Raw genomic sequence first — 20,883 nt, 5'->3', positions numbered from 1 at the left:
GCAAAAGCGGCAGCAGTGGGATCAACAGGAAGTCGGATAGTGAATTGTTTTATATAAACAGTATATAATAGAAAACTATAGATTACACGAAGATAACAAGGCAGATCGAGCAGCGCATACAAACTAGAAACCTGGATCCCAGTCCGTTTGCTGGGCCTCCATGTTCGTGGTGTAGCACTGCAGCACATCGCCAGCCTGGGGCAGCACCTTGGTGTCCCTAAAGCGTAGTCCGCACTCCACGTCCTTCTTAATGGTATCCACTTCGTTCTTTAGATGTCGCATTGACTCCAGGCTGCCATCGTAGACAACCTCTCCATCGCGCAGCAGGCGGAACTTTTGGGCCTTCTTCAGTACTCCCTTCGTGCAACGACAGCCGGCCACGGGAACTTCCTTGCGACCCTCATTGATGAGGAAGTTTTGCAGGACATTGGCCTCGCCCACAACCTCCTCCACTTCCACTGGTGGCAGCTTGCTACTCAGCTGCTCCTTCAGATCGTCGATTAGCCGGTAGATGATGTTGTAGCTTCGTATGTTCACTTCTTTGGCAGCTTTAAGCTGTGGAGTCTCCACTGCAAAGGCATAGATAATGGCATCGAAAGCCTTGGCCAGCTCGAGATCGCCCTCGGTCACATTTCCCACGCCATAGTGTACGATGTCCAGGCGGCAGCTCTCGTTGCTGTTATAGGTCTCCAGCACATCAAGTATGGCCTCCACAGATCCATGCACATCGCCCTTGATAATGACACTGACTCGAGGCTTGCCCTCGTTGTCGTCCACCTGTTTGACCCGTTGGCCACCGCGCATCCGGAATCGTCCGGCCAGTCGACGGGCTTCTCGCTCAGCTCTATACTTGGCCTGATGCTCCTCCTCCTTCTTGCGGATCTCATCACTGCTCGACTCGATCTTCTCCTGCTGTGCCTCGTGTTCGCGGTACTTCAGCACGGCGTGGGCTTTTTTCTAAACGTAAAGATGGCTCGTATTATTGTATAACGAATATAAATGAAAAACTTGACTAGATCTACCTCTGTTTCCACTTCGAGTATGAGATCACCGGCGAGAGGCAGCTCGCGCCAGCCCAGAATCTCTACTGGTGTGCCCGGTGGGGCTTCGCTCAAAGGCTGGCCATTGTGATCGAAGAGACCTCGCACTTTGGCGTGAGCCAAGCCACTTAGCAGCACAGAGCCTTTGCGAAGAGTTCCGCGGGAGACGATAGCTGTCGAGAGCTTGCCACGCCGGGGATCGGTCTTCGATTCCACTACAATTCCCTCAACAAGACCCGTGGGATCTGCTTTAAGTCCCATTAGGGTGGCCTGTGTGCTGACAGCCTCGGCCAGAAGTTGCAGGTTGGTGCCCTTAAGGGCTGAGATCGGAATCACCTGGACATCACCGCCGTGCTCCTCGAGAGCAAGTCCCATTTGCGCCAGCTCTCGCTTGCTCTTTTCCTGAAATGAAAGGTGTGTTAGGAGCGCTTTTTATAAACTTCTCTGTAGCTTACAATATTAGCCTCTGGCTTATCAATTTTGTTAAGCGCTACGATAATGGGCACTTGAGCTTCTTTCGCCAGTTGGATAACTTCGCGTGTTTGCGCCATTACACCATCTTCAGCGGCCACCACGAGGACAATAATGTCCGTTGCAACTGCTCCACGAGCTCTCATAGCGCTAAAGGCAGCATGGCCTGGTGTATCCAGAAAGGTGACACGTTCTCCGTTCTCCAGGGTGACAGTAAAGGCACCTATGTGCTGGGTAATCCCACCTGCCTCGCCAGCCGCTACATCAGCACCTCGCAGGGAATCCAGGAGCGTGGTCTTGCCGTGATCCACGTGACCCATAACGGTCACCACAGGCGGACGGGGTTGCAGGAGCTCTGGAGCAGCAGGTGGCCTGGGTGCCACATCGCGCTCTTTTTGTTCATCTTCGGTTGTCGCTTCGGGTGTGGCCACCACCCGTGTTTTGGCACCCAGTTTCTTGGCTATTTCCTGGATGATTTTGAGATCCGCCAGCTTAAAAGCGGGTTCAATGTTGTCGGCGCCCTTGACATACAGCATGGCCTCCTGGACATCATCTGGAAGGCAAAGTTAATTGAACAAATTACGATATAAGATGGATAAGAAGTTTACCCAGTGGTCTTTGCAGTTCTTTGGCCAATTGGGCCACGGTCATGTGCCTCCAGATGTCGGAAGCGCCTCCGCCCGCCGTTTGCGCCTTCTTGGGGGAGTACTCTATAATTCTGGGCGATTTCTAAATCAATTAGTGAGTGTGTCCTCTGGGATCAAGCGGATTATTAAGAGATTCAAGTTTTCCGGTCCACAGTTTGAGATGGACTGGTCGAATGGCTTAAAACCTACCTTCTCCTCCGCTGTTTTGCGGCGTTTCAAACTGGCGGCGCTCACATGGAATTCTCGTTGAAACGCCGGCGGCAGTTGCCATTGTGTGACTGCTCTGCTAAAGTGCAGGGTATGACCAAGTCGACTTATATTTATGATCCGCAACATTTTTTACAGATAATATTATACTTTTAATTGAATCTAACTTATGTTTTAGCTGTCGCGTAACGCAGCAGCTGATTGATGCCAGGGAGTGCAATTCCAATCAGCTGTTTCACAGCGTTGCCATGCACCGTGGTGGCCGCCTAGAGGGCGCTGGCATTTATGTAGAATTCAGTAAGTAGAACAATTAATTATAAATATGTGTACCTTTGGTTAAGGTCATTAAATTTCCAATCAAACTGTGTTTTCAGAAAAAAAATTTAATTTTTTTCATATTTTTTGCAATTTTTGGTGATGATTTATTCCGAAAATAGTTTTTCTGTTTTTTGCGACTATAAATATCAGTATTTTGATCAGAACATTTGAAATATTGGTCCGAATATGGAATGTCATACCTCGTTGAGTTCGTAATTAAGTTTCCTATCGAACTGTGTTTTCAAAAAAAAATTATATTTTTTTCACATTTTTTGCAATTTTTGATGATGATATTTGAATTTATGCCGAAAGTAGTTTTTCTGTTTTTGGCGACTATAAATATCAGTATTTTCATCACAGCATTCGAAATATTGGTCCGAATATGGAATGTCATACCTCGTTGAGTTCGTAATTAAATTTCAAATCGAACTGTGTTTTCAAAAAAAAATTATATTTTTTTCACATTTTTTGCAATTTTTGATGATGATTTTTGAATTGAAGCCGAAAATCGTTTTTCTGTTTTTTGCGACTATAAATATCAGTATTTTGATCAGAACATTCGAAATATTGGACCGAATATGGAATGTCATACCTCGTTGAATTCGTAATTAAATTTCCAACCGAACTGTGTTTTCAGAAAAAAATTTAATTTTTTTCACATTTTTTGCAATTTTTGATGATGATTTTTGAATTAATGCCAAAAATCGTTTTTCTGTTTTTTGCGACTAAAATACCAGTATTTTCATCACAGCATTCGAAATATTGGTTCGAATATGGAATGTCATACCTCGATGAGTTCGTAATTAAATTTCAAATCGAACTGTGTTTTCAAAAAAAAATTATATTTTTTTCACATTTTTTGCAATTTTTGATGATGATTTTTGAATTGAAGCCGAAAATCGTTTTTTCGTTTTTTGCGACTATAAATATCAGTATTTTGATCAGAACATTCGAAATATTGGTCCGAATATGGAATGTCATACCTCGTTGAGTTCGTAATTAAATTTCCAATCGAACTGTGTTTTCAAAAAAAAATTATATTTTTTCACATTTTTTGCAATTTTTGATGATGATTTTTGAATTTATGCCGAAAGTCGTTTTTCTGTTTTTGGCGACTATAAATATCAGTATTTTGATCAGAACTGTGTTTTCAAAAAAAAAAAAAAAATTTTTGATGCTTTTTAAATTTATGTTGAAGGGTGCCGCGTAGAGGGCGCTGGCATTTATGTAGAATTCAGTAAGTAGAAATTCTACACTGAACAATTTATTTATTTACTTACAAAATATGTGTACCTTCGGTTAAGAAAGGTTTTAAGAAATATAGAACATAAATCTTTACATTTAAAGTGTATTTAAGATTTCTTAAGATTTTCCTTTCCAACATCTCAGCTTAAAATTAACTTACTTCGGGTGAGTCCCTTTTTTTCTCAGTATTTCCACAGCTGCCACCCTGGGTTTAACTCATATCCATAGCTGCCATCGTGATTTCTACAAATGTCTGGAGCTGCCAGACAGTCGATCAGCACACAAGTTTCCCAATCAATACGTGAGGGGGCGCTGCTGTAAAATGTCAACTGCCGCGTAAAATGTATGTAAAAGGATTTTGGGTTTCGACATTTTTTTAACTTTACAGCGTCTTATATATTTTATATTTTCTAAAATCAACCTTTTTTTAAATGCAATTTACTAATACAATTACATGGTGAATAGAATTAAGCAATGAGATGTGCGGCGTGCATGGTTAGCTTTTTCATTATTAAAGATATTACTATTTATTATTATAATGGCATACCTGGAATAGTTATTTTACCTCTTTCGCTGGAATGATTTATTTAAATCGCTTCAAAATCTTTAAATTGCCCTTCTAAGCGGCTGCGTGAGTGTCAATCACTGTCATTTGGGGCTGCAAACTCAAACTAGGAGGGATGGCATCGGAATGGAGATGGGGGATGTGGGATGGGAATGGGGATAGGAATAGGGATTCTCGGCTCTCGAGGCTCGAGCCCTTCTCGTGACTGACGCTGAATGCCACTTAATTCGGTTTTGAAGCGAGTTGCATGTCAAAATGATTGCTCTTCTGCAAACAGCGCATCTGTGTTTGAATTATGATGGAGCGCGCAAATATTCCAGATGCAAATATTTGCGCAAAACTACACACACACACACGCAAGCATAGTGAGGGGCCAGCACACACGCACACAACACACACGCACACATGGGGCACACAGATACGGGAGTGACTTGAAGTGCTGGCCAGGAGCTACAGATACAGATACACATGCAGGACACAGGACGCAGGACGTAGGACGCAGGACTCTCAGTTCGGAACTTTGGACTACTAATGGCAAAGCGTGGCAGCGCCAAGCACTTTTGAAAATGTGTAACCGGCACTGACTGACTTTCGCCAGCTCACAACTGAGAACTGAAAACTAAGGACCAAGGACTTAGGACGGCAGGCGAAGGGCGAAGAAGACAGGACGCAGGACTCGATCCAGGAATCGTTTGGCCGGAGCCAACATTTGTTGGTGGCGATGGTGCTGCTGCTTCTGCTGCTGCTGTTGCAGACATCCGCTGCCGGAAATACGCTTACAAACGCAACCAGCACGTACAACGCTGCTACAGGGTGTCCTGTCGAGTCCCTTCGAGTCCTTTCTGGGCATGGTGTCATATCACCTTCCCACTGCCCCACCATCCCCACCCTCTGTTTACTTTGCAGCGCAAGAAGACGGCAGCGACGCAAAGAACTCAAACAAAATATAACTGTTGGAAGAAGCTGATGCAACCAGCGGAATGGAGCTGCTGGGCGCGGCGGGGCGACGGGGGCAGCGGGCACAGGAAAAGTTTACAATTTATCTAGTAAAATGTAATTAGGATCCTGGGTGCAGGCGACGAGGCACAGAGCCCATCCTCCTCCGCTGCCAGGATTTAAGTGCGTGCAACTTTCCTTGCGCTGAGCTGCTCGGCTTAAAGTTGGAGCCATGGAGGATTTAAGTCAAGCAGTACGTGCAAAAGAGCTGAAGAAGGATATAAATTCTGGATTGAAATAATTGCTTATGTATATATGGCCGAGGTACAGGGATTTTATGCAAATAAAGGACGTTTTCTATTCAATTTAACAAGACTTATGCAAGTAGCTCTTAATTGTATTTGTAGTCATTATTCATTCTTTAATAATCCATCTAAGTTGCTTAAAATATTCCAAAATTTGTAGTTGAAGCTCTGCATTTAAGGATGCCATTTTAGATTGCTGCACTTTCAGATGCTTCAAGATAACCGATAAGCAAACAAAGGCTTGCTGTTGGCCAAAAGTAGTGAGCCACCGTTGGCCAGCTAATCCGTTTCGCATTAAAGCAGCTCCAACCGATGTGTTTGCCTTGGTCGCGTCTTAATTTTGCCACCACACCGGGCAGGCTCACTTCTATAGATCCGGTTATTTGCTGAGAAATTGATTTTCGTTAATTTCTGCGAATGTGCGAAAATGGCGTGCTCAAGAGCGAGGGTCGCTCGTTCAGTTGTTCCATTCACTTGAAGCGCGGCGATGGCAACTTTACGGGCGAACTGCGCATAAGACATGCGCAAGAGCGACTGAGATACAGATACTCACAGATACATATGAAGATACAGCTACAGCTACAGCTGCAGATACAGATACACACGCACAAGAGAGCGAAACACCCAGGCACGCACACACTCAAGCCGACGAGGCGGAGCAAAGTAAACAAACATGGCCGAAAATGTTTGATGCTCATAATCCGATACAAGTGCAAATGCCAGCACACACACACACACATAGAGTCGCATACAGAGAGACTGTGAGTTTCCAACTGGTTGGCGATTCGAAACCACACACTTATCATCGCGCTCAAGATGTGCGAACTTTTTGGCCAGGTGTTAATCACAGCAGCCATGTAATCGGCTTCAATAACTCAGCTGCCCGTTTCTTGGGCAATCGTAAAGGGGCTAAGTGACCACTCAGGCATTGCCAAATGATTCCCTCGAATTTGGTGGAAGCAATCGGCAGCAATTGGCAGGGAAACAAATCGCTTTCAAAATATGTCATCCAATTTTTTTAAATACCCCAACTTCAGTTTGTTAGCAAATTGAATTGCGCTTTCAACTGCTAGGCTAAACTTCAAGTAGATAATATTTCAGAAACGGAAAATGCACTCATCGTTTTGTAAGTTGATAGTGGTAGTAGCACTTTCCACGGGGCCAAGCACTCTAGGTTAATTTATCAAGCTATCATCAGTTCCTTTTCCGGCTGTTTACCTCGCTCGAAATTGATTTGAAGTCGAAGACTTGAAGTGGCAAGACCAATCAAAGCCCATTTACGAGCACTTGAAGGTGGAAATTTTCGAAGCTTCTTTTTAATTGGAGAACATTGCAGCTAATTAGTTGGAACTCTCCGAACTCAGTGTCTCCTATAGACACCTATGGACACTCGAGCGGTACCAAAAGTTTTCGGACATCGTTGCACTTCAAAGCTGCGACCGCCCACTTGACGGCGGAAAAGTGTCGCCCACTTGAGTGGGCACCTACCACAGCGTCGGCATCTCGGCTTTCAAGGGTTAAGCGGGGTTCTCCTCTCGATCGCCTGGCTTGGGTTTTTTGTTTTTAGGTTTCTCTGTATTTTTTAGGTTTTTTTTGCCAGCCAACAGGTAATCATCGGCGCAATGGCGGCTTTCAAATATAAGCAAAATATTGACAGAGCGGCAAACTCCAAGGTGAAAAGGCCCCGACATTAATTTCTGACCATATACTCGTACTCGTACTCGTACCATATCTACTTATATGCATATGCGATCCGTTGCGATATGACGTTGCCGATTCATCAGGCCCAGGTAACACCGTCCATGGGTCCATGGGTCCACGGGTCTATGGGTGTACACTGTACAGGTAACTCGAGTATCCCAGGCCGTTCGGTTGCTTCGTTGGGTTTCACTGTTTACACACATTAGAGCCAACCAGCCAGCCAGCTACAACATCCGTTGTAGCCGTTGTCGACTGTCGCATTCAAATGTTGTTTTTAGCCATTGAAGTGGTAAATTTCACCTGTGTGCGAGGTGGAACCTCGATGCCAAACGGCGGCCCATAGACACGGCCACTTACAACAAATGCACTTTGTCCGGTTTTTCGTTTCGGCGGTCCGGCCTTTGATAGTGGACCACACAGACTCTCCCATAAATGCGGCGACACTTGAGTTGATTGATTTCGAGATGCAAGCATCCGCGAGATGCAAAAAAAAGGGAGAAAAAAACACATCGCAGAGGTGGGGGAAGAAATCCTGTGTGGAGGGGGCGAAATATTCCACTCGGGTGGTCTTCCTTCAAGAAGATCCGCGCTGTATACCCTATAGCGATGGTATAATGTGGTACCCTATCATATCAGTACCAGTTTAGAGCAGTATTTTATGCAATTTATTTAAATGAGCAAATCGGAAAGTATATCGTCCTTCAACTGTTTACTGAAAACTAAGTAGTTGCATGCAGTAGAAATGTTGTTTCTTGAGACACCACCAACTACCAGGTATCTGACAGTCGTCTCCACTCGTTTATGACATCCCTCCGCCTTGTCATCTTGTCGTTGTCATCAAGAGATCGGCCATGGCTGTTAATTTGCTGGAGGAAGTTTCCATTTAGCACTTGGGCAAACAGTCTCTGGTTTCTGCAGTTGTCACCAGGCCACTTCTTGCGGCCCAGCCACTTTTTGCATTCCTGCTCCTCGATCTGGATGCCAAAGTCCGGCCAAGTTTGCCATAAATACAAAATATCAAAAATATTATTGCCAAGGGGGTGGCGGCTTTATTGTTGCTTCTGTTGTTTGCGGTTTGCTGCTGCTGCTTCAAGTGCCATTCAGCTAAATTGTTTGTATGTCAATCAAAGATGAAAACGCGCAACGGAAAATGCGAAAATTAAACAGAGGGCGGTGGGTGGTGTTTGGTATTTGGTTCTGGGATGAATTGCTTCGACGTGGGCCATTGCCACTTAAAGTTCATTGAGGTGACGCTTGTGGTTAACAAAAAGGGAAAAGCGAAAAAGGGAACACTGACACAATAACACAACACGGCACTACAACAAATTGCTTTGCTACACGAAAATGTCAAAGTATTCGCCGTAGTTGGGTGGATTTAAAGCACTTGAAGGGGTGGCATAAACATAAGGCCGAATAATAAGGCAACAACAAAAGCAGCGAGCGGTAGCAACAATAACAACACTTAATCAACCGGAGGCTGCTCGAAAACCTCTTCATCCTTTATACTTTATACTGCCCCCCGCGCAGGACATGCAGGAATAATGTTTTAACAAAATATTGATTCACTTGGCTGGTTTTGGGGAAAGCAGTGAGTGAGTGGTTACAAAGCGATTCAACAACATGTTTTAATTTATTTGTGCAACATGCTCAAGCCATTCGGGTTTACAAGGGTATGTATTTATATAGTTTTTCACTTTAGAGCCTACTGCCAAAACTAAAATATATCACATCTTTCTATATTATCACTCTTTGCGTCTTTAATCAGAACTATATTAGGTTTTTAGTAAGTATGCAACTACTTAGTCATAAGTGAAGCTCATGATTTTCTCACATCCTTGTGAAATGGTGCTTCTAAATACTCCCAAATTTCATTCGCACCAACTGCAATCGCTTTAGTTATCCAGTTTAGTTCCGCCGTAATTTATGCTGCTTCCGACTTGACTAACCCATCAACAGCTTCCAAGTCGACCCAACTCGATTGTCCGTCCATTAGCCTACCAGTCCATGAGTCCACGAGTCCATGAGGCCACCAGTCCGTCCTTCGGTGATCCGGCGTGGCCCTCTTGTTGTTGGTTAAATTTACATTGAAATGCGAGACTCGAAGTAATTCGAAAGTTTGATTTTAATTTGTTTTCGTTTCGCATTAGGTAGAGGGACTCCATCCGTCTCTCTTCACCACGTAGTACGTGTGTGTGGGCGTCGAGTGCGGCTGTCTCTCTCTGTTTACACGCCCAGTTTGCATCACAAGCTGAGTGACAAGGCGGCACCGCCTCGAATGGCAGGCCATCATCATCTCCATCACTCCATTCCCATCTCCAATCCCATCCCCATTTCCATCTCCATGCCCATCCCCATCATCAGCATCCCAGGAGATGGATGCGAGCTGGCATATTGCTCCATTTGCGCGCCCTGCTGTCTCCACATTTCCGCAATTTCCCCCCCGAAAGGCAACCCGCCCTCCGCTCTTGCGACTTTCTCGTTCCACGGGTGTTGGTAAACTTTTGCCTGATTTTGTGTGCTTTTAACAGTTTTAATCAAATAATTGCACATGTGCTAAATGTAAACATATTTGTTCGATTCCACTAACCAGACACGCCCCCAACAGCAAGCGACCTCTCGCCATCGCCTTGAAAACTGTGCAAAAATTGTTAAGCCAGTCAGGAATGGGGGGTGTGGGTGTGGGTGCACCCTTTTGGTGCACATTTGCAGCTCCACTTCAACAGAAACCCAACGAAACCAAACCGAACTGAGTTGAGTTGAGCTGAAGTGAAGCTCCACAGGAATATTTACAAATGCAAACGAAACAGGAGAAAGTTCAAACATACAAACAAATGAGCGTGCAAACAGCACCGAAGACATCACATCGGCAGAAAGCAAGCAAAAGTGAGCCACCCAAGTCACCCAACCACCCAAACCACTCAAACCACCCAGCCAGTCAGCCACCCACTCGATGCCAATTCCCGACAGGATTGCAGGACGCGTGCCACATTTTTAATTTTCAGTTCTGGGCCTAGAAGGTCCTAAGCCCAAAGGATAATAACTTGCAGCCAGCCAGATGATGGGTTAAAAATCGGGCAAAATAACTAGAGTTGCGCTGCATGGAGCGCGTGCTTTTGTTTACACGATTCACGTGGCTCAGCGCCCGTTCGGGGATTAAATGCAACTTGAAAATATTAAAACATTTTGCGACAAGTTGGCAAATGAAAGCCCGCCCCAATCATGTCAACAGCCAAGTTCCGGGAGGAGTCCGGAATCCAGGGGATGCCAGGGGAATCGAGGGGAATCGGCAACCCGGGCAACCCAGCCAACGACACCAACAACAGGAAGGAATGATTTCTTGTGCCAATATTTTTCCAGAGCACACAATTTCGATTTGTCGAGTGCAACTTTGGCGCTCATCGTACTCATCATGGCTGGCGCTCAGCATTTGGCTCCAGTTCCAGCTCCTCCTGCCACCTCCTCCCGCCTCCTGCCTCCTGCTCCTGCCTTCGTCCTGTCGGTGCTCCATGCCACGTCCTTGACACCCAGTCGACAGTCAGAGTCGCAGTCGCAGTCGGCATTCGGCTGTGGATGTGGATGTGGATGTGGATGTCTCCTGCACGAATGTCAACGGAGCTGCTGCTACACTGGGAAAAAGGTCCTTTCAATTGGTCTTTTTGGTTGAGCAGCTTATTACAATACTATGGTATCATAAAAACCTGAGAATAATTCGAATTTATTATGACCCTTTAAAAGTTACATTGCTTAATAGAGTACCATCTCATTAGATGTTTAGTTGTTGTAATTACAAGGACTCGATTTAATATATACTTAGTTTTATTATACTTTATTCACCAGTTTGATCCTCAGGTAGGACACCCAAGTGCTTTATTCGCAGTGGAGCTGCTAAAAAATACGTTGTGTGAAGCGTTCACATCCGCACACCCACACTCGCGCATTGATGTGTGTGTGCACAAACACAAGCACACTTACAGGAGTCTGGCTTGAAGAGTATGTATGTGTGTGCGAGTGCCTGAAAGAGGGGAAAGGGGGAGTGGCGTTTCTGGGGGGGCTGCTACTCGCTTGCAAATCAAGTGAAATGTTTGCAAATAGAATTTGTCTGTGCTTGCTCGAGTGTTTGACTGAAATCTATATACACATATAGTTAGTGTGTGTGTGCCAGGATGCTCGCTCTCTCTCGCTCGATGAGTGTGTGTGTGTGTGTGCCTGTGTGTGTACATTATGATCAGTACAAATGTGAACATAACTGCACAAATATGTACATAGCAAGTCGCTCGCTGAGCCACCAAGCCCATGAACCCACCATTTCCACCATATCCAGCACATCCAGCATTTTCCACCCACCCATCAGCACCACCCACTCGGAAAAGCCAGGCAGGCGAGCCAAAGAGTCGTCAGCTTTTTATGCTCGTATTTGTGCACATTTGACTGCGCTCTCTTCCAGGCATCCATATCCACGTATATACGCATCCACGCATCAGCCATGCGCCCTGTTTGCCTTTCCCGGCGTAAGGATTAATTAGCGACCAAGTGTGGCACAAAAAAAATATTGCAAAAAGTGCGGAAATTTAAAAAAATCAACAGAGCATACAAGGAATGAAAATAAATAAAATTATCCCTGCAATTGCCTCATTTACCGAATAAAACTCAACTGCCGTGACACCTTAACTGGCTCGAAAAACAAGGTCTTTGGCCTCCGCAGATAATATCTTGGAAAGTAAACCCATTTGGGGCCAAGATGCTATATATGCATATTACTAGAATAAATAAGATATGGTAGAGTACTTTGCAGATTAATCAAACTGCTTAAAAGGCGGTCCATATTGGTTAGCAATTCCAGAAGGGAGAGATAAGTTTTTATTTTATTTAGCTACTTAGAATGAAATTAATAGTCGCAAACGACGCAGCGAAATCATGCATCGAGATGCATCTTGCAACTGTTTGAATAGCACAATGCACTCAGATAATGCACTCATATTCATGATAATTAAGCAGCAGTCAGCCAGTGTGACATTATTTATATTTGTGGAAATTAGTATACTCTCTATAGGCACGACTTTGTCTCGCTCGTATTTGAATTCAATTAGATGTTATTGCTCTATTATCGGCCCTGTTGTGGAAATTATTGTTTGCCAAGCCAATTAGTTTGTGTTCCAATGTCATTTAAAGTACACATGTTGTACATATAGCAAACTATTCGGTAAATCAATTTAGAACCGAGTATGCGCCTCAGATTACAAGGAAAATAAATATTTAATATATATATAGTTTAATTAGATGAAATGGCAAACTTTTCACTGAAAGTTTCTCTAGTAGAAAAATGGCGATTTGTACTTAAAAGGATTCCTTGAATTTATTTAACTGGCTTTATTTTGCATGAAATTCTCTTAACAACTTTAAGTGTTAATGCATACAACGCAAATATATTTAAAGAAATATGACCTCATTTATCCTCCTTTCGGGCTGTAATTTAGACAGCTCTTCATTAACGCATCGACAACAAGATTATCGCCTGATTAACATTCCGTTTTCAAGTGCAATTGCCCCGTTTTCTGGCCGAGTTGCGTAGTCGTGGCCCGGCGTTCATTAGCACAGAAAATTATAATTTTTTGTCAACGCTGCTGATGATGATGCCGGTTAATTGTGCCCGACAATCTTGCAAAATATGCAAACGTTTGAATTTGACATGCACACACGAAACGCTTGGCAAATAGCCGTGCAGCCAGCATCCTCCGACGGTCGACTGCAAATTTACGGGGCCAAAAACAAAAAAAAAAAAAACAGAAAAATCAGAAAACAAAAAACGGCAAAAAGAGGGGCAACTGCATCTGAACTGCACCTGCATGCAAATGCAAACAGAACGCAGTGGCCTCCCTTCTTGCCGAGCCCTGGAAACTGGCAACTGCAAACTGCATATCGCAGCAAAGGCAACTCGAAGCTGCATCGCCGGAATGCCAGAGTCCGGAATGCAGCGATGTTGGGATGCAGGGATGCTGAAGATGCCTGGCCTGGCGAATGACTTTGAAGTGGCAACGCATATAGGGCAGGGTGTTCTTAAAAATTCATTTCATTGTCCTGCATTGTCTGGCGAGCGGGGAGGGCAAATACAGCTTTCTGCAGCGGTCGCCGATGTTCCTGCAGCCGCCATCATTTCCGTTTTAGAGCTGCCTGCCTGGATGGCAGGGTCCTCCTCGGTCCTTCTCGCTGCTCGGCAAAAAGATGCAAAGACAGCTAAGCAAACATCATCAGCACAAAGATGGCAGCGACAGGACGCAGCAGCAGTAGCAGCAGCAGCAGGAGCAGGAGAACCAAAAGGAGGAGGAGCTAGAGGACCTGAAGCTCTGTTTGCACAACGTACGACGGATATTGTGCCGATGTTTAGCAGTGAAAAGTAGTAGAGCCCCCTACACTCTGGCAAAACACAAGCACTAACTGTTAAATAACTTGATAATCATTACAACATTCTATTAGGCACTTACAACCAGCAAACAGTCTTGAAATGTTTAACATTAGTTGCTTTAACGAAATCTTTAAAGATGTTGGCATACATATAAATAGACAATTAAAAGCTACTTCTAAGAATAACAATAGTAAAAAGTAATACATTTTGTTGGCTGTGATTTTAAACCTCAATAAATAGCACATGTTTCTCTCACTGCACGGCTGCAGCCGCGGCAGTCAAGCATTTGGGCAAACACAGGAGAAGAGGCACCGGCAAAGGAAGCAGTGCCCGCGGCCATAATAAGCGTGACCAGGACGAGGAACAGCAACCAGGAGTAGCAGCAGCAACTGCAGCAGGAGCAGCAGCAAAAGCACGAAGAGGATCAGGAGCAGGAGCAGCAGAGCTGTATGAGCTGTAACCCGATGGTCAGATGGTCTATGGCCTGCAGCTGAAATCCAGGGCTAGGCCTAACCGTAACACAATTTGAGGCAGCCCTAAGACGACAAGCGGCCAGAGAGGCCGTGACAAGTGCAGCAGCAAATAGCCGCAGGATGTCGTCGACAGGATCTGAATCCAGAGCAGGAGCAGGAGTAGCTCTGCGCATCTGCTGGCCAAATCACGCCGAAGACAAATCTGTCACAATTATAATGAAAAAGTAGGAAAGTAGAAGGCACAAAAAACTGTCAGGCGATTTCAACAATTTATAAATATTTGGAGAAGCCAAGAAATGGGAAGAAGGAAATGAGGTGCCAGGGATAAATTGAAAACCAAAACGAATTTGTCATTGTTGTGCCATTTTGGCTCATAAATTTCACCTTTTTGGCAAATGCGTGTTGGGACCAGGACCAGGAACAGAGCTCGGAACAGGACTCGGAACAGGACTCCCTTTCCCCTAATGGGCCGTGCAATGTATCTTGATGCAATAGACTGGCATCCTGCTGGGATCTCCCGCTGGGCCATACAAATCGCATTACACGACTTTTTGACTCTCGCATTCAACTCTAATTACCCGGTAGTTGATTGTGTCCAGGCCGTGTCCTTTTGTCCCCTTTCGACCAAACAGGACCCAGGATAGGGGCGTTATCTGTTTGTTGTGTTGCGTTGTGTTGTGTTGTGTCCTGTGCGAAGGAAGGGGAGGAGGAGAAGGAGGAGAACATGCCCCTCATTTGTAGCCAATTTGTCTGCACTTCCATGGTGGATTTCCGAGAAGAAAGCGACTTTCACACGCCACAAAAACGCCCGTCAAGTCGAAGGTCATTTGGGGTCGATCCATTCTATCGCATACTATCCCATACCCCTGCCAAATCTCGCTGGCAAATCCAACATAACAGCTCAGCGCACAGCATGTATAATTAAAAGAAACGACGCATCATTAGGAGCCTTATCACCAGTTAGAAGATAATGCTAAATTCAATTCTATTGTCCCCGCACAGAAACAACTGTGCGGCTTGTTCAAATATTGTATTGAAAGAGTGCTAAATGAAAAATAAGTATCTCTGTTTCAGCTAGGCAAACAGAACGCCTCGAAATTGAATAGAAATGTAGAAACGGATAGGCGAAATTTCCATCAGCGTCTTGGGGAATAGTCAATGCTCTAAGTGTCGCAGATCACGAACCCTATACTATATATTATTATAAATGTATCAGTTTTAGAAAACGTTCATCTGACTATGTTCCATATAAAATAATCTATCATATCTAAAGTACAAAGCGTGGCTTAGATTTCCTTAACACCTGATAAAGAAATGGTTCCTTCGGATTTCTTAAATCGTTGACAACCTACTGTATCATAATACCCCCTAATGTACTCATAATACTTCCGATTAGAGTAGTTCGATCTTGATATTCTCCGGCGATGCTGTCGCCTGTCTGGCGGTTCATCAGGCTTCTAACTTTCCAAACAGCTTTCATTATCGCTGTCGGAGTTGTCGCCTGCTATTTGCACAGTTGCTGCATTGTCAGGTCGGGCAAAAAAATTCCAAATAAATGGGAATAATACAAGCGGCCAGAAATGAGGAAAAAAAATAATAACACAGAAATAACATTGTCGCGTTAGGTCAACAGGGTCTGGCATTCGTTCCAATTTCAAGCCTATCAATACGAATGCTGTGATGTGTGCTGTTTGCTCAGGCCCCAGAATCGAAACAGTTTTGTAACGATCTTGGCCAGATCTTGACTCGCGTCAAAACACACGTCAAATGTTTGCACACCCCCTCGAAAGATCGCCAACAATGCGGATGCAGGCCCAAAAACTAAGGTAAGCAATGCGGCCCAAAGAAAACGGCTGCTTCCGCACAACAATGGCCTTTATAGCCATCAGTATCAGTACCAGGTAGCATTATGCCAACCTGTCAGCCCTAATGTAACACACAGCATAACAAGGCAGCAAATGGGCATGACATTGCCATGATCCACACAAAACACATCCGGCCCGAATGACAAATCTCACAACTCCGGTGAAAAATTCCCCAATTTGGCCCTCATTATTACGAAATCCATTCGGCTTGGCTTCCGTTCGCTCGGTTCCAGCAGGAGGTTCCAGCACCAGATCACCTCACGTCCCACGATTCCCATCGAAAATACAGTAGCGGATGCTGTATGCAAATTTCCCCCCATTCAAGTCCAAGTGCCGCCAAAGAGGCGTCGGCGCTTTAGCATTCAGCTCCACTGGCGGAGATGGAGACGAAGGAGGAAGCGGGGCCAAAGGGGCTGGGCTCCAAGTGCTCCTCCGCATGGCTAATGAGGCGGCCATTAAGTTGGTCACCTAATTGGGGCCAAGTGTAGAAGCGGCCCGATTGAGTGGTGAACATTTTGAAATGGAAACTGTTTACCATGCCAAGAACTAGACGGTGAAAATCATAGAAACGCGCACTTCAATAAATAGGAGGTCCTTGAGCAATAATACATAACAGATATAAATATACTATATAACTATAAGAATATGGTGAATGTTTAAGTAATGGATTGGTGCTCTTTTCATGATGTCACGTTTTAACTTTTTTTCTGATCGCATTACTGAAAGTTAAAGCCCCTCATTTTTGAGGACTATTGTATGCCATTCTGTTTTTTTTTAATAATGCCTCAATTTGGCAATCGGTCATGACTCACGAGGCGCATCCGCTTTTTGTGGACTCCGACCGAAATGTTGATTCATTTTTGTTGCCAAAAGTCATTGAGGCGGCTTAATGCCTCATATAATGGTTGATCGCGCGTATTGATTGCTTCTGTTTCGGCCGCTGCATTGTTTAAACTGACTGCGGCTGCTATTTGCATTTGTAATAATTTTTAAAATTAATTACATAAATATCTTCCAAATCTGTTAAATACATTTTATAATAATTCATTTATCGAAATGCACTTTAAAGTGTGTGTGCACACGCGGGCGCGCACACACACGCTCTGCTGCCAATATTAAACATTAAATGGCCAATGCCAACAACATTAACGTCCATTATTTGCTTGGCCCGGACTGTTGGACGGGCGGACTTTTGGGCGGACTATTGGGCGGACTTTGGGCCATTGGTGGACTGCATGGGCGGTATTGGCCATACGATGTGGCCGCATGAGCCTCCAATTAGCAATAACTGTAAATGTGAAATTTGCACAAACATAAAAAGCCTTTAGCCGCCATTTTTCATTTGTCAATTGTCAGCAAATAGAGAGAGCCTGCCCGCTATCCAGAAGTTTAAATTTCCATTTGCGTTGACTTTAAGATCTGGGCCAAAACAATCATTTTAAAGTTAATAGCCGTTGGGCGGCTAGAAAAACGAGTACGTACGCGTTCACATGTAAAATTCCATCAAAAATCGCAGCTTTCGCCGAAATGAAAACTTGCGGATGAAAATTACGTTTGCCTTCGCGGTTTTATAAAGCAACAAAAGGGGCACAAGTAATACTGCACTCAAATCCAAACAGGATATGGTATACTCTCAGAAATCTTTCTCTAACATTTCTTACAAACCAAAAACAACCCCCCAGTTGATGAACATCTTCTCATTGTGTCTTTCTTATAATCTCGAACCCTAACCAAGCGAAACCAATTGATGTTCTGCTGGTTTTGGGTTGGGGATTTTAATATCTAAATTTGGCTAAGCCCTAATAACTCGGCACATTATGTGCCATGACCAATTCGTGGATGCGAAAAACCTTTTGGCAGGGAATTCGCGCAGCATCAGGGAACACCATTTTCCCATGCCATTGCAGCTTTTTTGGTATTGTACTTGGCGAGCAAATATTGTGCCGCTGCCGAATGGGCAGCACGCCTGCTTGGAAAATCAAATTCCGATTGCAACGCTGCGTATACGCAACGCAATTTTTGCCCAGCCAGGTTGTTGGCCCTCTTGTTCCTTCTTTTGGCCAGCGTGTGTGTGTGTGTGTGTGTGTGTGTGGCCCACCATCTTCATTCGGTTTATTTGCCTTCACAATTTCGACTGTTTGTTGTTCGGGCCCCGGCCCGAAGTTGCCTGTTTGCTGTTGTTGTTGTTTTTTATGAAAGGGGCGAAATTGTAACGTCCTCATTTCTCCACAGCCCAGCGAGCCGTAAGTCTATATGCCGTACATATAAATTTTCATTATAGACTGGAGGGCACGGACACCTTCTGCCCCGGCGATTAGTCAGCGCTCGACATTTATTTGTCCTGTTGCAGTAATCAGCCGACAGCGACGTTGAGCAACAACGACAACGACAACGAACAAGGACGACCTCTTATTTGCCTTGGCACAAATCCTGGTGCCAGCCATTTGACTGCTCTCTGGCAATATTTGTTTAATTTGCAAGCCCTTCGCTTTCCAGTTAATAAAAGTGACAATGAAGCTATTTTCGCAACACAAAAAATGGAGCGAAAAAATGGTTGGAGAAAATAACAGTAGAGCTACCAGGTTTGAATGCGCTGAATGCATGTCATCAATTTTGGTTTGTGAATTTTTTAAAATGCTAAATTGCCTTGGCCATTGTTGTGTTTAGTGAGCGATAACCAGCGCTGCCTGCCGCCAAACTAAAAACCAGCTGAAAAAGTCGTGCAAAAGAAGGGGTAACCACACCGCACTATACTCTATGCGAAATACACACCAGTGTTTTTTTGGGGGGGGGGGGAAGGGGGCGGCCATTCGAGTGTGAGTTTTTTGGTTAAATATTTTATAATTAAAAAGCTAACACCGACTAACACCGTGCGAGGTGTGTGTGCAAACAATAAACAAACAAAATCCTTTTCAAATATTTACAGTTGGCATATAGCAAACGTTGACGGCGACAGCGACGTTGACGCTGACCCCCTTTTTTTGACCATCGTTTTGAGCCCCCCCCCAACCCCTTTTTTGGCCACCCATGGCGAAAATTTAAAATTTCTATTTAATTTCATTTTGCGGCGCTCGAAGGTAAGTGACACAAAACGAGAAAAAAAATGAAACAGGCCATGTGTGCTTGTGCTTGTGCGCCTTTGGGTCATTTAATTTTGCATAGTAATTTATTTAGAGCAAAAGGAATATTTTATTGTGCTTTATGTTTTAATTTTTTAACACGCCGCTGCCAAAACAATGGCCATCATGCCCCTAGTCTATTGGCAATTCAATTGCATTGCTTTTTGCCCCATTTGTTTTCCCGTTGCCATTGTGTGTGTGCTCGCCTATCCTTTATTTATAACTTTAGCCAGGACATGCACACACACACACACACAATCGCAAGCATGCAGAGAGCAAGTTGCCAACGCGGCAAAATCCTGCGCATGTGTCACATTTTATCGCAAATTTTCACTGCGTGATGAATATTAAAAAAGAAGTTTCAAAGCCGAACCGAAAAGAGAAGGATTTCTATATGTATGCATAGAATGTGTCAAGGATTCTGGCTGAATGGTAGCTGGGTGCTCTAGCATTGAGGAAATTCATAAATAAAATGAAATAGTTTATGAAATGGGAACAGAACAATAATAATCTAATGGAAATCATAGTATAAATATATTTTACTATTGAACTCATCAAATTTAGAAAAAAAAACACTTTCTCATAGAATGTTTGAACGTAACTCATAGATGCATCCTTTAATCCTGCTTCAAGGACTTCCCATCTCCAAACAACTCCATCCTTTTGATTGTAGCGTATGTGGGACTGGTAAAATTCTAATAATTTTGCGCACTCCAGGCACAAACCGAATCCATCATAAATCTCGGCCCGGCTCGATGACAATGCCTCATCCGTGTGCAAACAGAGTGCTAAATCTCTTATAATATCCTTTATGTCCAGGATGCGCCATATGCGTGTGTAGGCTAAGGCATGAGCACACAATCACATCTGAGAGCAGTGTGTGTGTGTGTGTGTGTACCTCTGTTCGATTTAAAGTTCGTTTATTAAATTCCAGCAGAAATGGCAATCCGAATTGGGGTCTTTAAGCTGAATTGAAATCGAGGAAAGTGGCCAACATCTCTGTACTTTTCTAGCCGTTGTGTTCTGTTCAGTTCTGTTCTTTTTCATTCTGTGTTCCGTGTTTGGCTGCTCAGTGTGTATCTACAAGATACAATAACTTGGTCCACTAGTGCCCCCTTCAAAGTAGCCGAAAAGTACCGACAAAGTATGTGCAAACAGGAGGCCAAAAAGGAGAGCGCATAAAACAAATGAAACTCTTGTCGTCGTAGCAGCCGAGAAAAGCACAAGAAAATTTCAAGAAAAATATTAAGACAACAACAAGGAGAAGGGCAGGCGGAAAATCCTCGAGTGTCTGCTCCACGGATGTGGGCGTCGGGGGCGTGGCTGAGGCAGACAGCCAGCCATTTGTAATAGTTGCCAGGCTGCTTCCTGTTTGGCAGCCAGGCATCCTGCGCCAGAACCGCCTCCTCCCTCACCCAAAGAACCCCACACCCCGAATCCTCGCAGACGGCAATAAAATGATATAAAAGTAAAAAAGTAAAAAATCAAATGTAAAAAACAAAGGGCGGGGAGATAAAGCCGAAAACGGAGGGGGAAGAAAGGGAGCCAGTTCTTGATCTGGTTGCTGTAGCTGCTGCTGCTGCTGCGGGCG

At 44.3% G+C, this 20,883-nt stretch overlaps 1 protein-coding gene across 2 annotated transcripts; it reads right to left on the bottom strand.

Moving 5' to 3' along the window:
• Positions 1–44: 44 nt before the first annotated feature.
• On the bottom strand, positions 45–2,595 carry LOC6538172 (translation initiation factor IF-2, mitochondrial). Of its 2 annotated transcripts, none has more exons than XM_002098664.4 (5): positions 2,348–2,595; positions 2,120–2,240; positions 1,496–2,064; positions 1,023–1,442; positions 45–957 (listed from the first exon to the last, which is right to left on the bottom strand). In XM_002098664.4, exons 1-5 carry the CDS (start codon positions 2,492–2,494, stop codon positions 124–126), a joined length of 2,091 nt encoding a protein of 696 aa, XP_002098700.1. In that variant the 5' UTR covers positions 2,495–2,595; the 3' UTR covers positions 45–123. The 2 variants fall into 2 exon arrangements, with proteins under 2 accessions (XP_002098700.1, XP_039231685.1); XM_039375751.2 differs by having other exon boundaries at positions 2,120–2,229; positions 2,348–2,489.
• Between the last annotated feature and the right edge of the window lie 18,288 nt (positions 2,596–20,883).

This window comes from Drosophila yakuba, chromosome 3R, assembly GCF_016746365.2.
Source record: "Drosophila yakuba strain Tai18E2 chromosome 3R, Prin_Dyak_Tai18E2_2.1, whole genome shotgun sequence".
In the NCBI taxonomy this organism is placed as follows: domain Eukaryota; kingdom Metazoa; phylum Arthropoda; class Insecta; order Diptera; family Drosophilidae; genus Drosophila; species Drosophila yakuba.
This window is presented reverse-complemented; position numbering and strand designations above follow the sequence as displayed.

Excerpts from the sequence above, each read along its gene's own strand:
- LOC6538172 (XM_002098664.4), bottom strand. The coding sequence starts at position 2,494 with ATGTTGCGGATCATAAATATAAGTCGACTTGGTCATACCCTGCACTTT. Across the intron at positions 2,241-2,347 it reads GCAAAACAGCGGAGGAGAAG|AAATCGCCCAGAATTATAGA; the intron begins GTAGGTTTTAAG and ends TAATTGATTTAG. Across the intron at positions 1,443-1,495 it reads ATAAGCCAGAGGCTAATATT|GAAAAGAGCAAGCGAGAGCT; the intron begins GTAAGCTACAGA and ends CTTTCATTTCAG.